Raw genomic sequence first — 19,140 nt, forward strand, 5'->3', positions numbered from 1 at the left:
AAAGAGAGATGATGATAAGAAACTGTTCCCCATACTTTTCTAGTTCAAATTAATGAAGTGAATGCTGTAGTGAATACATCCAGGTGGATTTATATTCAGGATCCATAAATTAGAGTAAAAATCAGACAATCATCAAACTAATCCAAGATGAGCTCAAACTTAAGCTGATTGGAAGTCAAGGTGTTCAATAGGAATGCATGTTCCAGGTTGATCAGGGTCCATAACATCTTCCAAGTTCACAAGAAGCTTCAGTGCATATTCAAAGTGTGTGTGTGATATAGATTTGTAATGTTGCTTTAAAAAAATGTTTAGTCATATCGCTACAATGTCTGCAGTGTGGCAGTTTATAGTGGTCTAGCACTGGGGCATCATGCTGCAGTCACATTGTCCTGTCACCAGGCCAACCAGTCCTACCACTAACCTCTTAATGCTGACTGCAAAGCAAGGCAACTGCTAGTACCATTTTTATGTCTTTGGTATGACTTGGCCAGGGTTTGAACTTGTGACATCTGCATCTGAGGCAGACACTCTAACCATGAGGGCCACTAGAGCAGTCGGTTCAAAATGAAAACTGTCAATGCAAGAGTGTTCACAAGGCATTTAGCTGAACAGAAGCAAAGATGGATGGGAACTATTTCTGTGTTCCCTGCTGATAAGAAAAGGGAAGATAAATGCATAAATCCTTTAATTTTCAATATTTAAAAGACACACCAGATGTAAATGGGGTTTGGCAAAATTTTATTTTTATCTCCTCATTTTGGTTAAAGCTATCTTCCTTCATCTCAAGTTCTTTTCATTTATTAATTTAGTTCAGCTGATACTACATCTCTGTGTAATCATGTTAGTGTAAATTAAGGTTTTGTACATAAAACAATAAAAGTGTTTTCTCCAGTTGTTCAAGGGGTAATAATACGTAATATTAAGACGAGGTTTTACTTTGTCAGGTGTGCATCAGGTTAAAGCCCAATTGATCATTTGAGTATTCACTTAATACTTGTCTATTACATCACCTACATTATGCACATTTTCATAATTTCATACAAGCCGTTCAGCTTGATACTAAATTATTTTTTAATTATTATTTAGTACAGGAGTTTCTACAGTACAGATATGTGTACATCAAAACTGAAATAACAGCACCTACACAGACTACCAGTACAGCTCTACCATATGCATTTTCTTTAAAATGCTGTACATCTGTCAATTTTTTTATAAACAAAATGAAATGTTTATTCATTATTTTATTTTTTGTATTTTAAGCCAATCTTTTTGGTGTGTAAAGCAGTGTCATTATTCCATTTTGTGTGTATTCTTGCCAACCAATTTGTTGAACTATTCACTCCTAGTACTGGTATCAAAGGCTGCTGGAAAGCTATGATCATCGTTGTCATTAATTGCATTTATACCAGTTGTTCCCAATGAATTCTAAATCGATAGTTATTGCATTTATATCAGTTGTTCCCAATGAATTCTAAATTGACAGAAATTGCATTGATATAATTTGTTCCCAATGAGTTCCAAATTGTAATTTCAGTTATATCAGACTTTCAGCCATTATCACCTTTCTGACCTAAGTATTCTGCATGAACAAAAGGCAAGACATTGTTTAATTTATTATGATTTGCTTGCTTACAGCTCTATCAAAGCATAATAATCTTGATCTATGAAAAGCTTGCCATTTTGTCTGAATGATCAAATCCTGAGTTTCAATAAATTGTGGACTGGATAATAGTCAAAACACAGAACCCAAGATAGCAAGTGATACAGATGGCTATGCCTTTTACAGCATGTATCAGATGTCTACATGCACCATACAGAGTTTTACTGTGGAAAAAGGTGAAAGGACACATCTAAAGATGTCAAAACTCACCCAGGTCCCCAACGATCTCAACAACCCGAGAGGTTAAAGCAAAATTATTATTAATATGAGTGGTAAAACAGCGCACAAAAAGAGTAACCAATATTTATATGCCATAATTACAGAAAACAAACATTTATTTTTGCTATTTACCTGGATCTACAGTTAAAATTCAAAGTTTGGCATTTTGAGTCTAAGTTGAATTTTTTGTTCAAGATTGGTGTAATTGCAAGGTCAAAATTCTTTGGGATCAAATTTTTATTTTACCAGGTGGCTAAAATTCTGTGAGCTCAAGATAATCTGCCTTAAAGTTTAACATTTTTGGTGACTACAAGACCAAAATTCTGAACTCATGCTCAATTACAAGCAAAAGCCCAAACTGATCAGACTTTCTTTTGTTCCTGCATATATCGAAATGGCTTCCATGGATGCTCAGAAGCAGCAAACTCAACTCTTTTCAACCAGTCACTGTAGTAAGACTGAAACTGTTCAAAGTTTTTACGGAAAAAGGGAGATGAGTAGTAGCCACCGTTGTTACCATGACTCCCACCTCTCTCGCTTTCCACAATTCGTACCCTTGCAGCAGTAATTGATTTTTCAATGTGCTCAATCAGCATTTGATTTGGCTTGATTCCTAACTCATCCATTTTCTGCAGAAGGATTATTTTGTAATTAAAATCCATGAAGCTACAATGAAAAAGTGTTCCCATAGTCTCAACACTTGGACACATCCCAGCAGCATCAATGTCAGATAGGAGCTTAAGTCCATCCTCTTTTTTCCTACATGTCATGGCTAAGCAGCCAAAGGTCATCATATTTGGCACTAGCCCTCGTGCAGCTATAAGTCGAACTACATCCCTTGCCCCAGTCAAGTCAGATCTCAGGCACCTTTCATGAATCATCATATTGAAAAAATCAATATCAGGGCTTACTTTTAACTGATCCATGACTGCTAGAAGTTTCTCTTCAGTTTCAAGAGTCTTTGGAAGAACACTTATTAATTGGGAAAATGTCCTAATATCAGGTTTCACTTTATCCGCAGACATCTGGTCTAGAATGGCTTGAAAGCCTCCAACCAAACTTAATCTACCTTCTTTAGAATTTTCGAACTGCTTTACAGCCACAATCTTTGACAGATCTGCATTGGGGTCCAAAATGTTTGGAAAACCAGCATCACTTTCCTTGGTCACAGAAGTAGAAGTTTTACCTAGCCTGGCATCTCTGCTTTGCTGGAGTATTAGATTGCTGTTTGCCACAGAAGTAGACATTTTCTCTGACTTGACATTTTTGCTTTGATGGAGTATTAGTTTACTGCTGTCCACACTAAACCTGTCAAGATCTTCACACAATTCCAATGTTGTCTTTTTGTAACTCTGACCATCCTCTGAATGACATTCAGCAGTGTCCTTCATGGCAGCACATGTGCCATCTGTTGAGCTACCCTTGTTTTGCACAGAACCATACACAAATGAGTTGCCTTTTTGCTCTTTACAGGACCTGCTAGCAGCCAATTTCTTTTTATCATCACTAGTGACAGACTTAGATGCTATGTTAGGTACTGATTCCTTGAGTTGGTTCATATTACAAGGCAACTGTTTCCAACGGTTAGCAAGTTCTACTGAGATCTGTCCCATTCCACAGTCCCTGATGGAACGAAGAAGAAGATTATACAAGTCCAGATTTGGCACTACATTTTTTCTCCTCATCATTCTCCAAACCTGGATGGTGTGATGGAAACCAGCTTCTTTATCAGAAATGCATGCCATGATCAGATAGGAAAAGCATTCTTGATCAAGTTTGTATTTTTTTGAAGCTTCATCCATGATCACAAATGCTGTTTCCAGATCCCCACACATACCAAAAGCTTTGATCATGGCTTTCATTGTGATAAAGCTGGGTTCAATATCATTTTCTATCATTGATTCCCGTAACTGTTTGGCTCTGGATAAACCATCCTCTTTCCATGGAGAGTTGGAGCAAGCATTGAAGAGTGATGTGTAAACTCGTACACTTGGCTGGATGCCCATTTGCTTCATTTTGTTAAACAGCATGAATGACTTTTTAGTGTATCCTACTCTGCCTAACATTCCAATTACAATCCTGAATACATATTCTGTTGGCATAACTCTATCTTCTTCCAGCATCCACACCTCAAACACACGAAGGGCTTCTCTAATTTTCCCTTCTTTTTCTAAACTCTTTACTTTCTCTGCATACCATTCTGGTGGGTGTCGTCTATCAGTTGCAGAAAGGCGTCTATGTGGTTTGATTCCCATGTCTTTGATGTCATCTTCATGCACATCTTTCTCATCTCCATGAAATTCAAGGGATTTTTCTTCAGTACCAGTTTGTGAAAGTGTTCCAAAAACATCTGCCCATCTTTTAGGCTCAGTCTTTCCTTCAGTGACTATTACACTTTGTCTTGTCCTTTTAGACTTTCTTGCACTAAATTCATCCTGCTCACTGTTCTCATGTTTACTTGAACTGAAATAAAACAAAAAATTGTTACACCAATCATTTACTGAAGACTTTTGTTTCGTGACATCACCATTTCTGCTCATTCACTTACTCCCTGACCAATCTAATGTCATCCACCAGCTTCCTTTACCAGGTGATAAACGCACGCTTGACACGGAAATGGCTTGCAATCTTGAATATGCATAGAAAAATAAGACAATTTTAACCTACTGATATATATATATATATATATATATATATATATATATATATATATATATATATATATACACACACATCTTTATTTCATATGTGATACCATAATGATTTTGACCTATTTCAGTATAAAACTTGTATCCAGTAACTGTACTATAGTTAGAAAATAAAAGGCTTCTGAGTCAGGTGGTTACTATGTCCAAACTCAAAACTGAATCAGCTATGAATATGCATCATACCAATGGTATGTTCCCACAATAACTATGAATATGCATCATAACAATGGTATGTTCCCACAATTAACTATGAATATGCATCATAACAATGGTATGTTCCCACAATTAACTATGAATATGCATCATACCAATGGTATGTTCTCACAATTAACTATGAATATGCATCATACCAATGGTATGTTCCCACAATTAACTATGAATATGCATCATACCAATGGTATGTTCCCACAATTAACTATGAATATGCATCATACCAATGGTATGTTCCCACAATTAACTATGAATATGCATCATACCAATGGTATGTTCCCACAATTAACTAGGAATATGCATCATACCAATGGTATGTTCCCACAATTAACTATGAATATGCATCATAACAATGGTATGTTCCCACAATTAACTATGAATATGCATCATACCAATGGTATGTTCCCACAATTAACTATGAATATGCATCATACCAATGAGTATGTTCCCACAATTAACTATCCCCCACCCCTTTGAGCCCAAATCATTTCAAAAACCTGCCAGCCTGCTGCTGCTGGAGTGGAGGAAGGAGAGAGGGAAGAATTTAATTCCAAAGCTGTTCTACAAAAATATAAACTCCTTCTGCAGTGGTTAACCTTTAGCATGACATTGCAGATTTTTCACAACTTTTTTTCTCCATGTCCATCCAAATCTTGCACACCCACCACCACAAATATTTTAGGTCAGAAAAAAAGAATAGACATTCATTTATGCTGGCATCTGCAATACCCAAAATTGGTGATAAAACTGTATGATGGCATTTAATATCCATTTCAAAACAATATATTTTGCAATGAAAACATTCAAGGTTTGTGGTTATCAGCCAAGTTTTAATGGATACCTTTTACTTCCACTAGTGGAACATTATTAACATATTAAGCTTCATCTTTAGTAATGAAGAATTTTAATTTTATATTTAGGCTGAACTAATGACAATGAATCTAAATTTATACAAATACACCATTTTTCATTTAACAATGATTTATAACAGAAAAATTACAAAGTGATTCATGAAAAAAAAGTTGATAAATCATGAGCCAACATATAAGTAAAGTAAGCAAGATCCAAAATGGAAGATTCCATGATGCAGCTTGATTTACATAAACCAGATAAGCAAAGATGTTTTCATGATTTACTTGAACAGATAACAATTGTTGTTGTTATGGGGTTTAACACCATTTTTCAGCACAAGATAGGATATACATGGCAGCCAGTATTAATGGTGGAGGAAGAACCCGGGAAAACCCCAGAAAGAACCAACGACCCACAAGAAGCTACTGGCAGGCTTTCTCACATACCCACATAGGCCGAACCCACAACTAGAAACAACGCAGACAGAGGTGAGATGGCAGTGATCCGCAACAGTGAGTGCTTTAGACCACTCGGCCACTCAGGACCCTGATAGATAATAAAGCATTTATTGTATTAATGCAAGTTTCCAAGGAAATTATGATAATACAGTGCATATTTCAAAGTTATGGTGGAAAAAATATCCAAGACAAGTGCAGTGCAGACTTCAAAGATACTGTGGAAAAAATGTCAGAGATATGTAAGAGTGCAGACTTCAAAGTGAAAGTGGAAAAACTGTTCAAGATAAGTATATGCAGTGCAGACTGCAAAGTTATGGTGGAAAAACTGTCCAAGATATGTACAGTGCAGACTTCGAAGGTGGAAAAACTGACAGGCATAAATAGTGCAGACTTCAAAGTTATGGTGGAAAAACTATCATAGATGAGTATGTTACGTACAGACTTCAATGTTATTGTAGAAAAACTGTCAAAGGCAACTTTTGTGCTTCTGTACCATTACATACATACATAGTTCCTTTAAAATCTTGCATGAACTCCTAAATTTGAAAAGTGGAGGACATCGTATTGCCTGCCTTTGGGATCCCAGGTGCAAGACTGCTTCTGGTTTGCTCTTAAAGTATGAGCTCTTTGTCTCAAATTGCATAATGACATTTGTTTGCACTTATAGCAATTAACATACAAGATTAGCGTATGTAGATTGTTGGATTATGTAATTTAATATGTTGCATCGTAAAGCTTGACTGAATTTATTAGTGTACTGTGTTAGAACTTATAATTACTTTATTAGTATATGAATATTAACAATTAGGCATGTGTATGCATGTATCAGATGTTGTTGATAATACTGTTGTTGTTATAGCACAATTATTTTAGAACCAAGCATGTATGGAATATTTAGATATGAGTTGACCTGGTAATGTATTCGCCATTATTCCGATGAAAGGTCTGTGAGAGTGTGGTTAATTCTTGTGAGATCAGAGCAAGGAGACCAGATTATACATCCCTTCTAATTCCACAGGTAGCTTTCTCAGTGGGAGGAAGTGGCAGCACCCGAGGATCAGAGAGAAGGAGAACACGTGTGAGGTCTATCATGATCAAAGCAGTTTGGATGGAGTCTTACTACTGGAAGGAAGCATGGAAGAGAGTTCCGGAAGTGCAAGGACAGCATGGACTCGAGGTTACTGGAAGTACCAAAGCAGAGAAACAAGAGGCAGACAGATGAGTAACAGAATCAACACCAATGGGAAACACGCTCTCTGATTCCACATTTCAACACTTCCCTCCTATTTTTGAACTGTGTAATACTGCTCAAAATAATGTTCGGAATTATTCTTTAGGTAACTGATTTTATTTCAAAGATCTGAAAATTGACCAAAATATCTTATGATAGCTTAAGTTTAAAATGGCAATCAACTGTGACTTCAGATTTATGTACAAGAATATTGTAATGAATATGCAGGGCCTCTGCTAGGCTTCACATTTTTCGCCAAATGTGAAAGAATTTTGAAAGTGGCGCTACTTTTTTTTTTTACTGACTTGGGAAAGTTGCTGGTGACATTTTTTTATAAAGTAAATTTTTAATTTTTCATTGATATAAGCAGCTCGGGCAACTTAATACATGTTTTCACTATCTGTGGCAGTCAGTGTATCATGGTAGGTGATGAATAAAACGTTATTCGAACATGATTGCAGCTAAGGGGGCGCTCACCAATTAATATGTACTTCAGAGAGAGTGACGTATGTAAGGTGAAGTAGTTCGGATTTAAAACATGCACAATGGAGAGAATGTTGGCATACCTATATGCTACAGTAATGTAATGTGGATGATATTTCTTTGGATATTGTACTTTTGGAAATTTTACATGATTTAAGCACACTGCTAACTAAAATGACTGCTCCCTTGTATTAAAAAATCAGCCTGAATTAGTCTAAAGTACACTATACATAGCAGCTATTAAAATAGGGAAAATGAATTTTGCCAGACTAGACAATACCAGCTTCTCAAAGTGCAATGAATGAATTACCAAATATATAAAATGTAAAAAAAGTTATTGGCTCTTTTTATACAATTTACCTTTTAAGTTCAGGAAGTGAAAACGACCAAGCAGAGCTAGCACTTTTTTGAAAGGTGCACATTTGAAGTAAGGTCAAGCTGTATACTCTATAACCCATAGTACACCCATCAATCATACACCAAAATAAAGGGAATTAAAGGTTCTTTTTATTATTTTCATATAATTATGTATGATGTTCTGAATAAAATGGTACATTCATATTGATGTTAAGCATGAAAATAAGCTAATTATGATCATTTTTCTCTTGCTTACATAATTTGCCATAAGGCATATTTGTGTGAGTAGTGACCTTAATTATGGGGAAATTAGAAGACTTAGAATATATGAATAGAGTCAACTTAAATTTAAAACTGTTGCAATAAGTAAAAGAAATATATGGTGAAAATGTTTCTTTTCATTTATTTGCAATGAAATGAAAAAATAAATGATGAGAAAGTGAATTTGCTTCTTCCATATTAAACAATAGGCAAATATTTTACACTTTGACCTTTGACCTTTATGAACCTGATGAGTTACCTCCCTTTTCAAATTGTAAAATTCATTGTTGATATCTCAGAAATAATTCTGGCTAGTTTCATGTTCCTGTCATTCAGCAGAACATTGGTTGCTATGTTTACAAAATGTAATGTGCATTCTTAAAATAGCTCACTTTTTATCATGGGGGAGCTGGACTTGTTAGAGACTCTGAGACTCATAAATACTGTTCTGGGGGGCGAAAGGTAGGAGAATTATTCAAAAGGATTGTCTTGATGCTTGCAACTTAAATGTTTCAGCCATATAAACATAATTAAATCATACAATAATAATACCTATATTCTCTTTACTGGGGCGCTCACCAATTAATGTACTTTAGAGAGAGTGATGTATGTAAGGTGAAGTAGTTCGCATTTAAAACATGCACAATGGAGAGAATGTTGGCATACCTATATGCTACAGTAATGTAATGTGGATGATATTTCTTTGGATATTGTACTTTTGGAAATTATACATGATTTAAGCACACTGCTAACTAAAATGACTGCTCCCTTGTATTAAAAAATCAGCCTGAATTAGTCTAAAGTACACTATACATAGCAGCTATTAAAATAGGGAAAATGAATTTTGCCAGACTAGACAATACCGGCTTCTCAAAGTGCAATGAATGAATTACCAAATATATAAAATGTAAAAAAAGTTATTGGCTCTTTTTATACAATTTACCTTTTAAGTTCAGGAAGTGAAAACGACCAAGCAGAGCTAGCACTTTTTTGAAAGGTGCACATTTGAAGTAAGGTCAAGCTGTATACTCTATAACCCATAGTACACCCATCAATCATACACCAAAATAAAGGGAATTAAAGGTTCTTTTTATTATTTTCATATAATTATGTATGATGTTCTGAATAAAATGGTACATTCATATTGATGTTAAGCATGAAAATAAGCTAATTATGATCATTTTTCTCTTGCTTACATAATTTGCCATAAGGCATATTTGTGTGAGTAGTGACCTTAATTATGGGGAAATTAGAAGACTTAGAATATATGAATAGAGTCAACTTAAATTTAAAACTGTTGCAATAAGTAAAAGAAATATATGGTGAAAATGTTTCTTTTCATTTATTTGCAATGAAATGAAAAAATAAATGATGAGAAAGTGAATTTGCTTCTTCCATATTAAACAATAGGCAAATATTTTACACTTTGACCTTTGACCTTTATGAACCTGATGAGTTACCTCCCTTTTCAAATTTGTAAAATTCATTGTTGATATCTCAGAAATAATTCTGGCTAGTTTCATGTTCCTGTCATTCAGCAGAACACTGGCTGCTATGTTTACAAAATGTAATGTGCATTCTTAAAATAGCTCACTTTTTATCATGGGGGAGCTGGACTTGTTAGAGACTCTGAGACTCATAAATACTGTTCTGGGGGGCGAAAGGTAGGAGAATTATTCAAAAGGATTGTCTTGATGCTTGCAACTTAAATGTTTCAGCCATATAAACATAATTAAATCATACAATAATAATACCTATATTCTCTTTACTGGGCGCTCACCAATTAATGTACTTTAGAGAGAGTGATGTATGTAAGGTGAAGTAGTTCGCATTTAAAACATGCACAATGGAGAGAATGTTGGCATACCTATATGCTACAGTAATGTGATGTGGATGATATTTCTTTGGATATTGTACTTTTAGAAATTTTACATGATTTTTTTTTTTTTACACTTTACCTCTGAAGTTCAGGAAGTGAAAATGACCAAGTAGAGCTAGCACTTTTTTGAAAGGTGCACATTTGAAGTAAGGCCAAGCTGTATACTTTATAACCCAAAGTACACCCATCAATCATATACCAAAATAAAGGGAATTAAAGGTTCTTTTAATTATACCTAAGATATACAAGGTCTTTTTTAAATAGCCAGTATAACCAGTGAGGAAAGCTGGGGAAATTCTTTTTCTTTAAAATCCTAACCCTATGCAAAATACACAACTGTAGAGCGCCACCTAAATGCAAGCTGCCAGTCAGTTTTGAGAAGCAAATAAATGTGATTAGCAAGAAATAAGGAATGGCAGAGAATGGCAGAGTGGATATACTCTATTGTTGAACAGGTTGGCAAAATGATTCAGTGTCATTTGCATATGTTGTTAATTTGTTTATTGCAAACTTTGAGTGTGAAATGCACTTGGGACTGCTTAGTGTTTTAGGGATTATTTACATATTAATGTGGTCTGAACTTAAATGAGTAACATAGGATGCGATTACAATGATGCCAGTTATCAACTGTAAATGGCCTGAGTCGCTTATATCAATGAAAAATTAAAAATGTACTTTGTAAAACAAGTCTGTACCAAGCACAACGAATATGGCTAATCTAGCTCTGAAAAACATTTATATCCAGCTGCATCTGAGGCAGCTACCAGGTTGCTTCTGTGTATACTGTTAACTGTGAGAGGGGGCTTCAGTTGACAGAATCTGATCAAAACAAACTTATGAAATTCTACAGGTATACCTACTCTGAAAAACTGAATGATAATTTCTATTGATGAGCCCAGTGTTGAGAACTTTTATTTCAGGAAGGAAATTAAGAAATGGTCTTGGTGAAAAAATAGGCAGATATTTATGAAATATCAGTGACATTGTTAAGAAAGACTAAGCAGTATTTTGTATTATCAGTTACAAAAAACATTCTTATTCATTCTTGCTTTTCATTTGCTATACACTGAACTTCACATGTATATAATGTCATTGTTACACTTATTAATAATTATTCTAGTGCTTTAAAATGTAATAAAAACTGTTTAACTGTCATATTTATATCGATTAAAATAGGGCAAACATAATGTTATGCATAGTTATGTCCCTGCATCATGGCATAAAATGGCTCCTTTGGCTGAAACGTGGCTCCAAAGTTTTAGTTTTATTGTGCATAGAAAAATATTTCCAATAGAGGCCCTGTTATGCAATATGTTTTAAAAGCAACATATAATTTCAAACTGGGTATGATTCAAGAATATGGCATTTCATGCAAAAATATTAGAGAGCACATACTAAAAGGGTATAGTTTTGTGTGTGTGTATGTGTGTGTGAGATTAGGATTTTTAATGTAGCTTTAAAAAAATTTCAATCATATCACTATGATGTCTGCAGTGTAGCAGTTTATAGTGATGTCCAGCACTGGGGTACAATGCCGCAGGTATGTAGCATGATGTCCCACCCAGTCACATTATCCTGACACCAGGCCAACCAGTCCTAACACTAACCTCTTAATGCTGAGCGCCAAGCGAGGCAACTGTTAGTACCATTTTTGTAAGTCTTTGGTATCACTCGGCCAGGGATTGAACCTACAACCTCCCACTTCCGAGAGGTATCATCTTGCACTGCTGGGTCTAGTCCTACAATGTAAGACAGATCACCAACTATTTTTGTTCTGGAAGGGTGATGGGTCTTACAACCTAACTAATGGCGCTGTGTAGCGCATTTTATTCTTTAACAAAACAAACAAAAATATATTATGCCTTTTGGAACTGTAAGCACCATTTCGTTTTGTTCAAGAAACATATTCCCCACATGAACCTACTTAAACATATTTTGGCATACCTCGACTACCATCGGAATATAAAAATGCATCCATTTGCTAGTGTAATATTTTCATTCCAGCAGGATAAAGACAGCACAATAAGTATATTAATTACACATACATTAGTGGAATAGTGTCCATATAAGCTGCCAAGTGTGTGAGATATTCCTGAAACTTTTGACTACTCGTTCCAATGTCAACTGACATCGGAACACGCTATACAAGGCCGTTTTTTTTGGGTAGTAAGACATAGCACTAAATAAAAACATGTGCTAGCCTTTGTCTTACATTGTAGGACTATGCTGGGTCTAGTACTAATATTAGTACCCTACTCCTACCTTGTGGACAGGGTACTAACATGAGCATATACATGTCAATGGAGCAAGCCGGGTGTGATTCACACCTGCCGCTCTGTTAGCTCAATAATAACAGTTTGAACATATTCTTTGAATATAATCCAATAAATTGAGTAGTTCTCTTATTTAATACCGGAAATATGGAAAATCATTGTAGAAGTAGTTGTAAAATCTTGTTTACCTTTTTATCCGATATTTTTGTTTAAATCGTCCGCCATATTAGTTCAAATAATGATTACTTCCATTCTCAGCCTCGTTTGTTTGTGTGCCATATAACGACATTGAGGCCTTATTTGGAAACAAACAAATCGTAGTAAAAATTTGGCGCAGTTTGAGTCCGAAATTCTGCACGTTAAAAGTAAATAGGGTTTATCGGCAACTTTGAAATTCCACCAAAAAGCCATTATTCGCCACTTAATTGATAATAACATAGCATAGAATATCCAACTATGGTCTGGCAAGCCTTACGTAGAAAAGGGGTCACAACGAGTCTCGTGTTATCTGTCATGGCAAACACAGTGAGGTTAGTGTAACCATGCCAATTAATTTTATTGTGCAAATGCTTAATAAATTCAAAATAAGCCAAACTTCTTTCACAACATGATTATACTTATGTTGTAGATTTCTACATTGTTTGTTTTTCTGACTTTAGTGACGATTTTTTTTTGTGCTCCATTTCATGATATGGGATCAGTTCGTAGCCTCAACCACAACAAATCAAGTTGAGGCTACGACATCGTAGCTATGCTGGGTCCAAATCAATTTATGCAAAGAATATTCCATTTTCATATCTTCTATAATTCTGAACGAAACCTGAGCAAGAATATTTTCTCAAAGCTATTCAAGGACTGGATATTTTTGTTCTCCAATAAATACCAGGTTTCTATCCCAATGAAAATTTAAATGATTGGTGTCTAAAAAATTACCCTTTATTTCTATCCTGAAGAGTTGCATAGCATGCACAAGTGACAACATATGCATCATGCGGCGGTATATCTGCAGATTTGAACACAAAATGCCAAGGCAGCCGACAGTAGAGATGCTTTAAATGTACTCGAACACTGCACAACATTTTCCAAAGTCAAAGTTTCTGCGAATTTAGCCAGTTTTATTAGATGATCAGTTTTTGAAGAATCCGGCTACTTGCTGCTTCCGGTTATGGCTGATAATAATAGGTTGGTCCTGCGCAGGATCTAGGCCGATCATCCGTGTCCTCTAATTTACGCGACGTATTATAAGAAGAAAAGTAATCGCGGTAGAAACTTTGAATTACACGACATACTGTTTAAGTTAATGGTCACGGTTATCTATTTAATCCACGTTACAGATTCATTATCGAACCAGTCGTAAACAAAAACAAAATTCATAATCATTCCACATATTTAGGCTTTTTTGGTCTGACTTTCACGAGGTATGTCTGGAATGTCCAACTCTTGGAAAGTCTCTGTCAGTTTTCTGTATGATGGCGTTATCAAATTTGTTCACTGTCAAAGTGGAATCAGTATACCCTGCAATGAATGGTCGAAAGCTAATAACTGTATCAGAGTGAATTGTGCATTTACACCAACGTTCTGTGATACCGAACTCAATTCTGCAGGCCGAAAACCTAACCAAATTAGAAGAAAGCGGACAGAAAGGTCTAAAACACCATCTAAAACGCACAGTGCGAAACTCAAACCTTAAAATGATGTCGATATAAGGTAATTATATGGCCACAACTGGCGCCGTCTGTCGTCACATAATACTCTGATGAATTTTGGTTAGTATTCGCATAAAATATCAACAAAATATGGTGCACGGACGCTCGTTAAAAAAAAAAAAAACACCCCCTCCAACAAACAACATTAACAAAACATAATAACCATTAATAACAATGTCCGACAAAAATAAAAAAATTCAAACTAAAACAATAATCAAGAGAACAAAAACGAAAGACAATATATTACATACAGTTATTTAATCACTCATGCTGCAATTCAAAATACGTATGCGGTTTTGAAAGAAATCGACAAAAGTAAAATTTTAAAAGCACTTTTCGCACCGTCCTTACTTCAGTCTTAGAAGGCAAATTCAAGTTTTTATAGCGGCTTCAAAACATATATTTACACTGATGCAGATGATGGTAGCAAAAACCTTTTATATTACTTACTTGTTTAATACAAATGTCGGGAAAATGATTTTGTTGTAACTTTTAGCGTAAGAAATTTGGTTTTCGGTTACGATATTATCTTTTCGTAACAGCTGTAGAAACAAATTTTCTTATGAAGCATTATCAAATAAAGGAAAAGTTTGGAATGGCAGACAGTTAATGTAATTGTAGACATGGTATGGCTTTTGTGAATCATGTCAAGGTAACTTTTCTCGTCTCGGCCTACATTAAATTATAGTAACTTTTTGTAACGTTTCGTAACTTCTTTAACCTTTCGTAACTTTACGTACTTTAGTCATACACATTTTAAAACAAACTTCAATGTGTAATCTTTTCTCCAATATATGTTTTCATATGCACCGTCAGACTTCTCCAACTTAAGCAACAGGTGCTCAACGAGATCTTGATGTTGAAGCAAAGCAATGATCTGAAGGAAAAAAAAAATCATACCGAGTGCCAATTTTACCTCAGATTATCCCTTTTGGGGTCGTCCATTAATTATGTCAACAAAATAGGGGGGAGGGGGGTTGAAGAAGTTTGACAATTGTTGACATGGGGGAGGGGGAAGTTCAAGATAAATTGATGTCAACAATGTTATTTTTTTTTACAATAAATTTAATAAATAAAAAAATAGGAAATTAGTCGGTGCGTTGGTTATGGCACACGCTCGCCCGTCAATAGCCCACCAGTTAAATCCTAAACCGGTTGAGCTCTTGCCAAAGAAGTCATAGTCTTGCAGAATCATATTTTGTTTTTATTCAATGTAGATTGTAGACTGTAGACAGGAGTGCATTCAATCGAGTAGAAAGGCGAATGGTTCCTTTGAGTCGAGAACTGTCAGGCCTAATTTTACCACATGAGAATTTTGGAAGCCACCTTGACTCACAAGGTCGAACAATTGATGAAGAATTGGAAAAATCAAATTTCAAAAATGCTGGCAAAACATTGTCAGAAGTATGGACGCAAGTAACTATAGATAATTTTCCAACAGTGGCAGAGTATATTGTGCCTGAAGTGTCTGAGCTTGAGGCAGAATATTTGCTAACTAAGGATCAAGATTGGTGCAAAAACCATGTAAGAACAAGTCAATACTTTTTACAAATTGTAAAATGCCATGATGTAAATTGTTGCCAACCGATTCGAAGCTCGTACTTTGAGATTATCGCCGATAGATTCATTCCACCGTCAATTCCAGTCTGCCAAACTAGTGAAGGCCTTAAAGCACCAGATGCATCTGAGAGCGACTTGCATAGATTTCCATCTCTTTTCTTCAATCAGTCTTTGAAAGTTGATAACATGCTACCTCGATCGGCAAAGGCATTAAAAATTCTTCCATATGATCTATATTGTCCTTCCATTCAGTTGTCGTTGCTTGAACGCATCTGCAAAATCTGTCACCTCTATGTTGCTTCACAAGTCATGTTGAAGAAGCATGTTCAACAGCACCGACAATGCGATCTTGGGCCTAGGCAATTGCCACATACTCCTCAACCGCAAAGAATTCGGCCAATAGGAGTGGCTGCCAAAAGACAGAGAGCTGATGGCAATTCTTGCTCATGGAGAGATGTTAAGCGCAGAATGGTTAGATGAAGATGATGTTGACTTGTCGGGTGTATCGGTTCTACAAGAAATTAATGAATCAGCCACTATGCCCATTACAACAACTGAGGAACATTTGGCTTCCCCATGGGAAGATGATAGAAGCTAGACTTGAAACTCTTGATTTTTTCATTAATTCAAAATGTTGTAGTCAATTTGAAGTCTAACAAGTATAAAAAAATCTATTAAAATATATTTGTAGACCTTTCAATTTCCATAATTCTATTTTTAGCATAAAAGCCAGCCGAATAAAATATTGTTAGTTTGTGTGTGTGTGTGGGGGGGGGGTAACTTTTATTGGGGGTGGGGGGTCACTGAAAGTTTGACAGTTGTTGACAAAGGGGGGGGGGTAAAAATTTACTAAAAATTGTTGACATAATTAATGGACGTCCCGTTTACCCGTTCTGATATTGGACCCTGTCTATCATACTATAAAAGAGACAAGGTAGGTAACTTCCATAATTTTCATTCCACTCATCCAGATGCTAGTTAAGAGAAAAGATGACAACCTAATCTTCGTGTTTTATGCCAGCCATTTTATCAGTAGATATAATATGAATATGTATTCTTGTCGTTGTGGTTTGTGTTAGTGATTTTTTTATATGCCTGCTTTTCTTTGTGTGGGTTTGATAGCAAGGATGGCAACGCGTTGTAAAGACAAAAGAAAAACAAACAAACATACAGAAACCCTCATGAGCAACAGCTTAATCCGACATAAACGTACCAACTGCAATACCTAACTAAGCTGGAGCCTAATGTTCTGATTGTACCTGGTGATATTTTCAAGTCATTTTAAGCTCGGATTGTACCTGGTGATGTTTTCAAGTCATTTTAAGCTCGGATTGTACCTGGTGATGTTTTCAAGTCATTTTAAGCTCGGATTGTACCTGGTGATATTTTCAAGTCATTTTATGTTTTGGTTGTACTTGGGGATATTTTCAAGTCGTTTAATGTTCTAATTGTACCTGAGGATATTTTTATATTATTTAATGTTCTGAGTGTACCTGGTAATATTTTCATGTTGTTTAATGTTCTGATTGTACCTGGTAATATATCAAGTCTTCTAATGTTATGACTGTATCTGTTACTATTTTCAAGTCGTTTAGTGTTCTTATTGTACCTAAGCCCTCCCAGCACTGTTCCCAATACTCCTTTCAGCAACGGTCATAAAGACGTGGGCAAAATTCCTCCGCGTTGTACCAATATTTTTAAAAATATTTTTGACGAATGGGTATTTTCTTTTGGACCATTTGGCGAAGAACGATGCTTGGCTAAGCATTCATTCTGATGTTTAGACAAAGGTATCGTGCCTTTCAAGATGTTCAGACAACATTCACACGCGGTATCGACGACGTCTTTGGAGATTGTTTGAATGAGTTGTTTTCGCATGAGTGAAGGACAGAACAGACAACATGTCCCATGTTTGGCTAAACGGACGAGGAAGTATTTTCCTTTTCTTTCCTTTTTTACCCAGAGAGTGGTATGTACTTCTTTTAGGGGACATGCCTGGGAGCTCAGGAGCAAATGTCAATTTTGACACGAAGACAGACAAGACAAGAGTTTCTATAGTTTTTTTAAGGACACGTTTATTGCAAGTTGAAATGGAACAATACGAAAGACAAATTTACATAAAAGCCAACTGGTTAAGTACAACGATAAAATACACATCAAAACGATCAAAGTCGAATATAAACAAGTCACTATACAACATGTTTTTGGTAACAAAGGTGTCCTAGGGACAGTGTGTAATGTTCTTACAGTCTCTACATTGGGTATAATCACACAGATGTCCTCCGGAATGGTATTTCGGGAATGTCCATGACAGTCCTGTCCTGAAGGGATTAGTTGCCTTCGGTGACGGGTTCTTCTTCTGGCACTGTCACTAACTCGGGTTTAAAAGTTATTTTTTTTTTCACAGGACGTTTGAATCGATGATCTTGGGCATAATTGGCCACTTCCTGAGTCCAAGCCTCAAAACAACAATTTTTCAAGTTACGTTTATCTTTCCAGAGAGGGTGTAAGTCACAAGCTACACACGCATCGTCGTACACATCTTCAGTACCTAAAACTTGACGAATCATTTTTCCCGTTGAGGTCGAGAAGTATCCAGATGAAAACGTGAGGCTTTTACCAGAATGAGTTTCTCGGGACATTTAAAGGGACCACTTTCATGTTTTATTTGGTGGTAAGTACTGTTCGTAAAGCGTCCAGAATCGTCTGGTGAACGAAATCCCAGAAAGGAAGTCACTAAGACACACACCACACGATGGCCCCATTTTAAATGGGCACAGTTCATGTAATAAGTGTTGGTAATCCTTTACGGTCTGAATACGGTAATTGATTTCCTTCCATGGAATATCTTGTATCACTAATGATAAATGTCGTGGCATGGCAGCAAGTTTTTTTTTGTTTTTTTTAACCCTCCTTTGTTGAAGGCAATAAATGTACTTTATGCACATAACTGACTGTATTCCAGTGGCGTCAAATGGAGCAGTCACTAACTTGCACTCCACACGTTGCACATCATTTTCCTCTACAGACAATATTTGTTCGTGTACAAGATTTTGGTAACCCTCTAAATCTTCCTCTCGAGTTCGGTGCAGTATGGACACTTTGTAAGTAGAATGAGTAGCATCAAAAACATCTCGATCGTCGCGTAGTTGATCAATAACTGACCATTGGAACACTCTCATCTGAATCAGTCCTCTTATAGCTTTCAGGTACCAATGGTTTAAACATTGGTGACGTGACGGTTTCAATAGTCCTTTGTATTTCACTTGTATTTTGACCAGCT

The 19,140-nt window shown here is 35.8% G+C and overlaps 1 protein-coding gene across 2 annotated transcripts; it reads right to left on the reverse strand.

Moving 5' to 3' along the window:
• Positions 1-1,947: 1,947 nt before the first annotated feature.
• LOC149773089 (pentatricopeptide repeat-containing protein 1, mitochondrial-like) lies at positions 1,948-14,199 on the reverse strand. Of its 2 annotated transcripts, none has more exons than XM_089946897.1 (2): positions 13,525-14,199; positions 1,948-4,342 (listed from the first exon to the last, which is right to left on the reverse strand). In XM_089946897.1, the coding sequence occupies exons 1-2, from the start codon at positions 13,668-13,670 to the stop codon at positions 2,242-2,244; spliced, it is 2,247 nt and encodes a 748-aa protein (XP_089803023.1). In that variant the 5' UTR covers positions 13,671-14,199; the 3' UTR covers positions 1,948-2,241. The 2 variants fall into 2 exon arrangements, with proteins under 2 accessions (XP_089803023.1, XP_089803024.1); XM_089946898.1 differs by lacking the exon at positions 13,525-14,199 and adding an exon at positions 7,018-7,292.
• Between the last annotated feature and the right edge of the window lie 4,941 nt (positions 14,200-19,140).

The sequence above is a fragment of the Sinohyriopsis cumingii genome, unplaced genomic scaffold (assembly GCF_028554795.1).
Source record: "Sinohyriopsis cumingii isolate HCF-2022 unplaced genomic scaffold, ASM2855479v2 utg000913l, whole genome shotgun sequence".
Classification (NCBI taxonomy): Eukaryota; Metazoa; Mollusca; class Bivalvia; order Unionida; family Unionidae; genus Sinohyriopsis; species Sinohyriopsis cumingii.

Coding starts and splice junctions, on each gene's coding strand:
- LOC149773089 (XM_089946897.1), bottom strand. CDS start 13,670: ATGTTGTGCAGTGTTCGAGTACATTTAAAGCATCTCTACTGTCGGCTG. Junction 4,343..13,524: donor CTTCAGGATAGAAATAAAGG/GTAATTTTTTAG, acceptor GTTTTATTTCAG/TTCAAGTAAACATGAGAACA.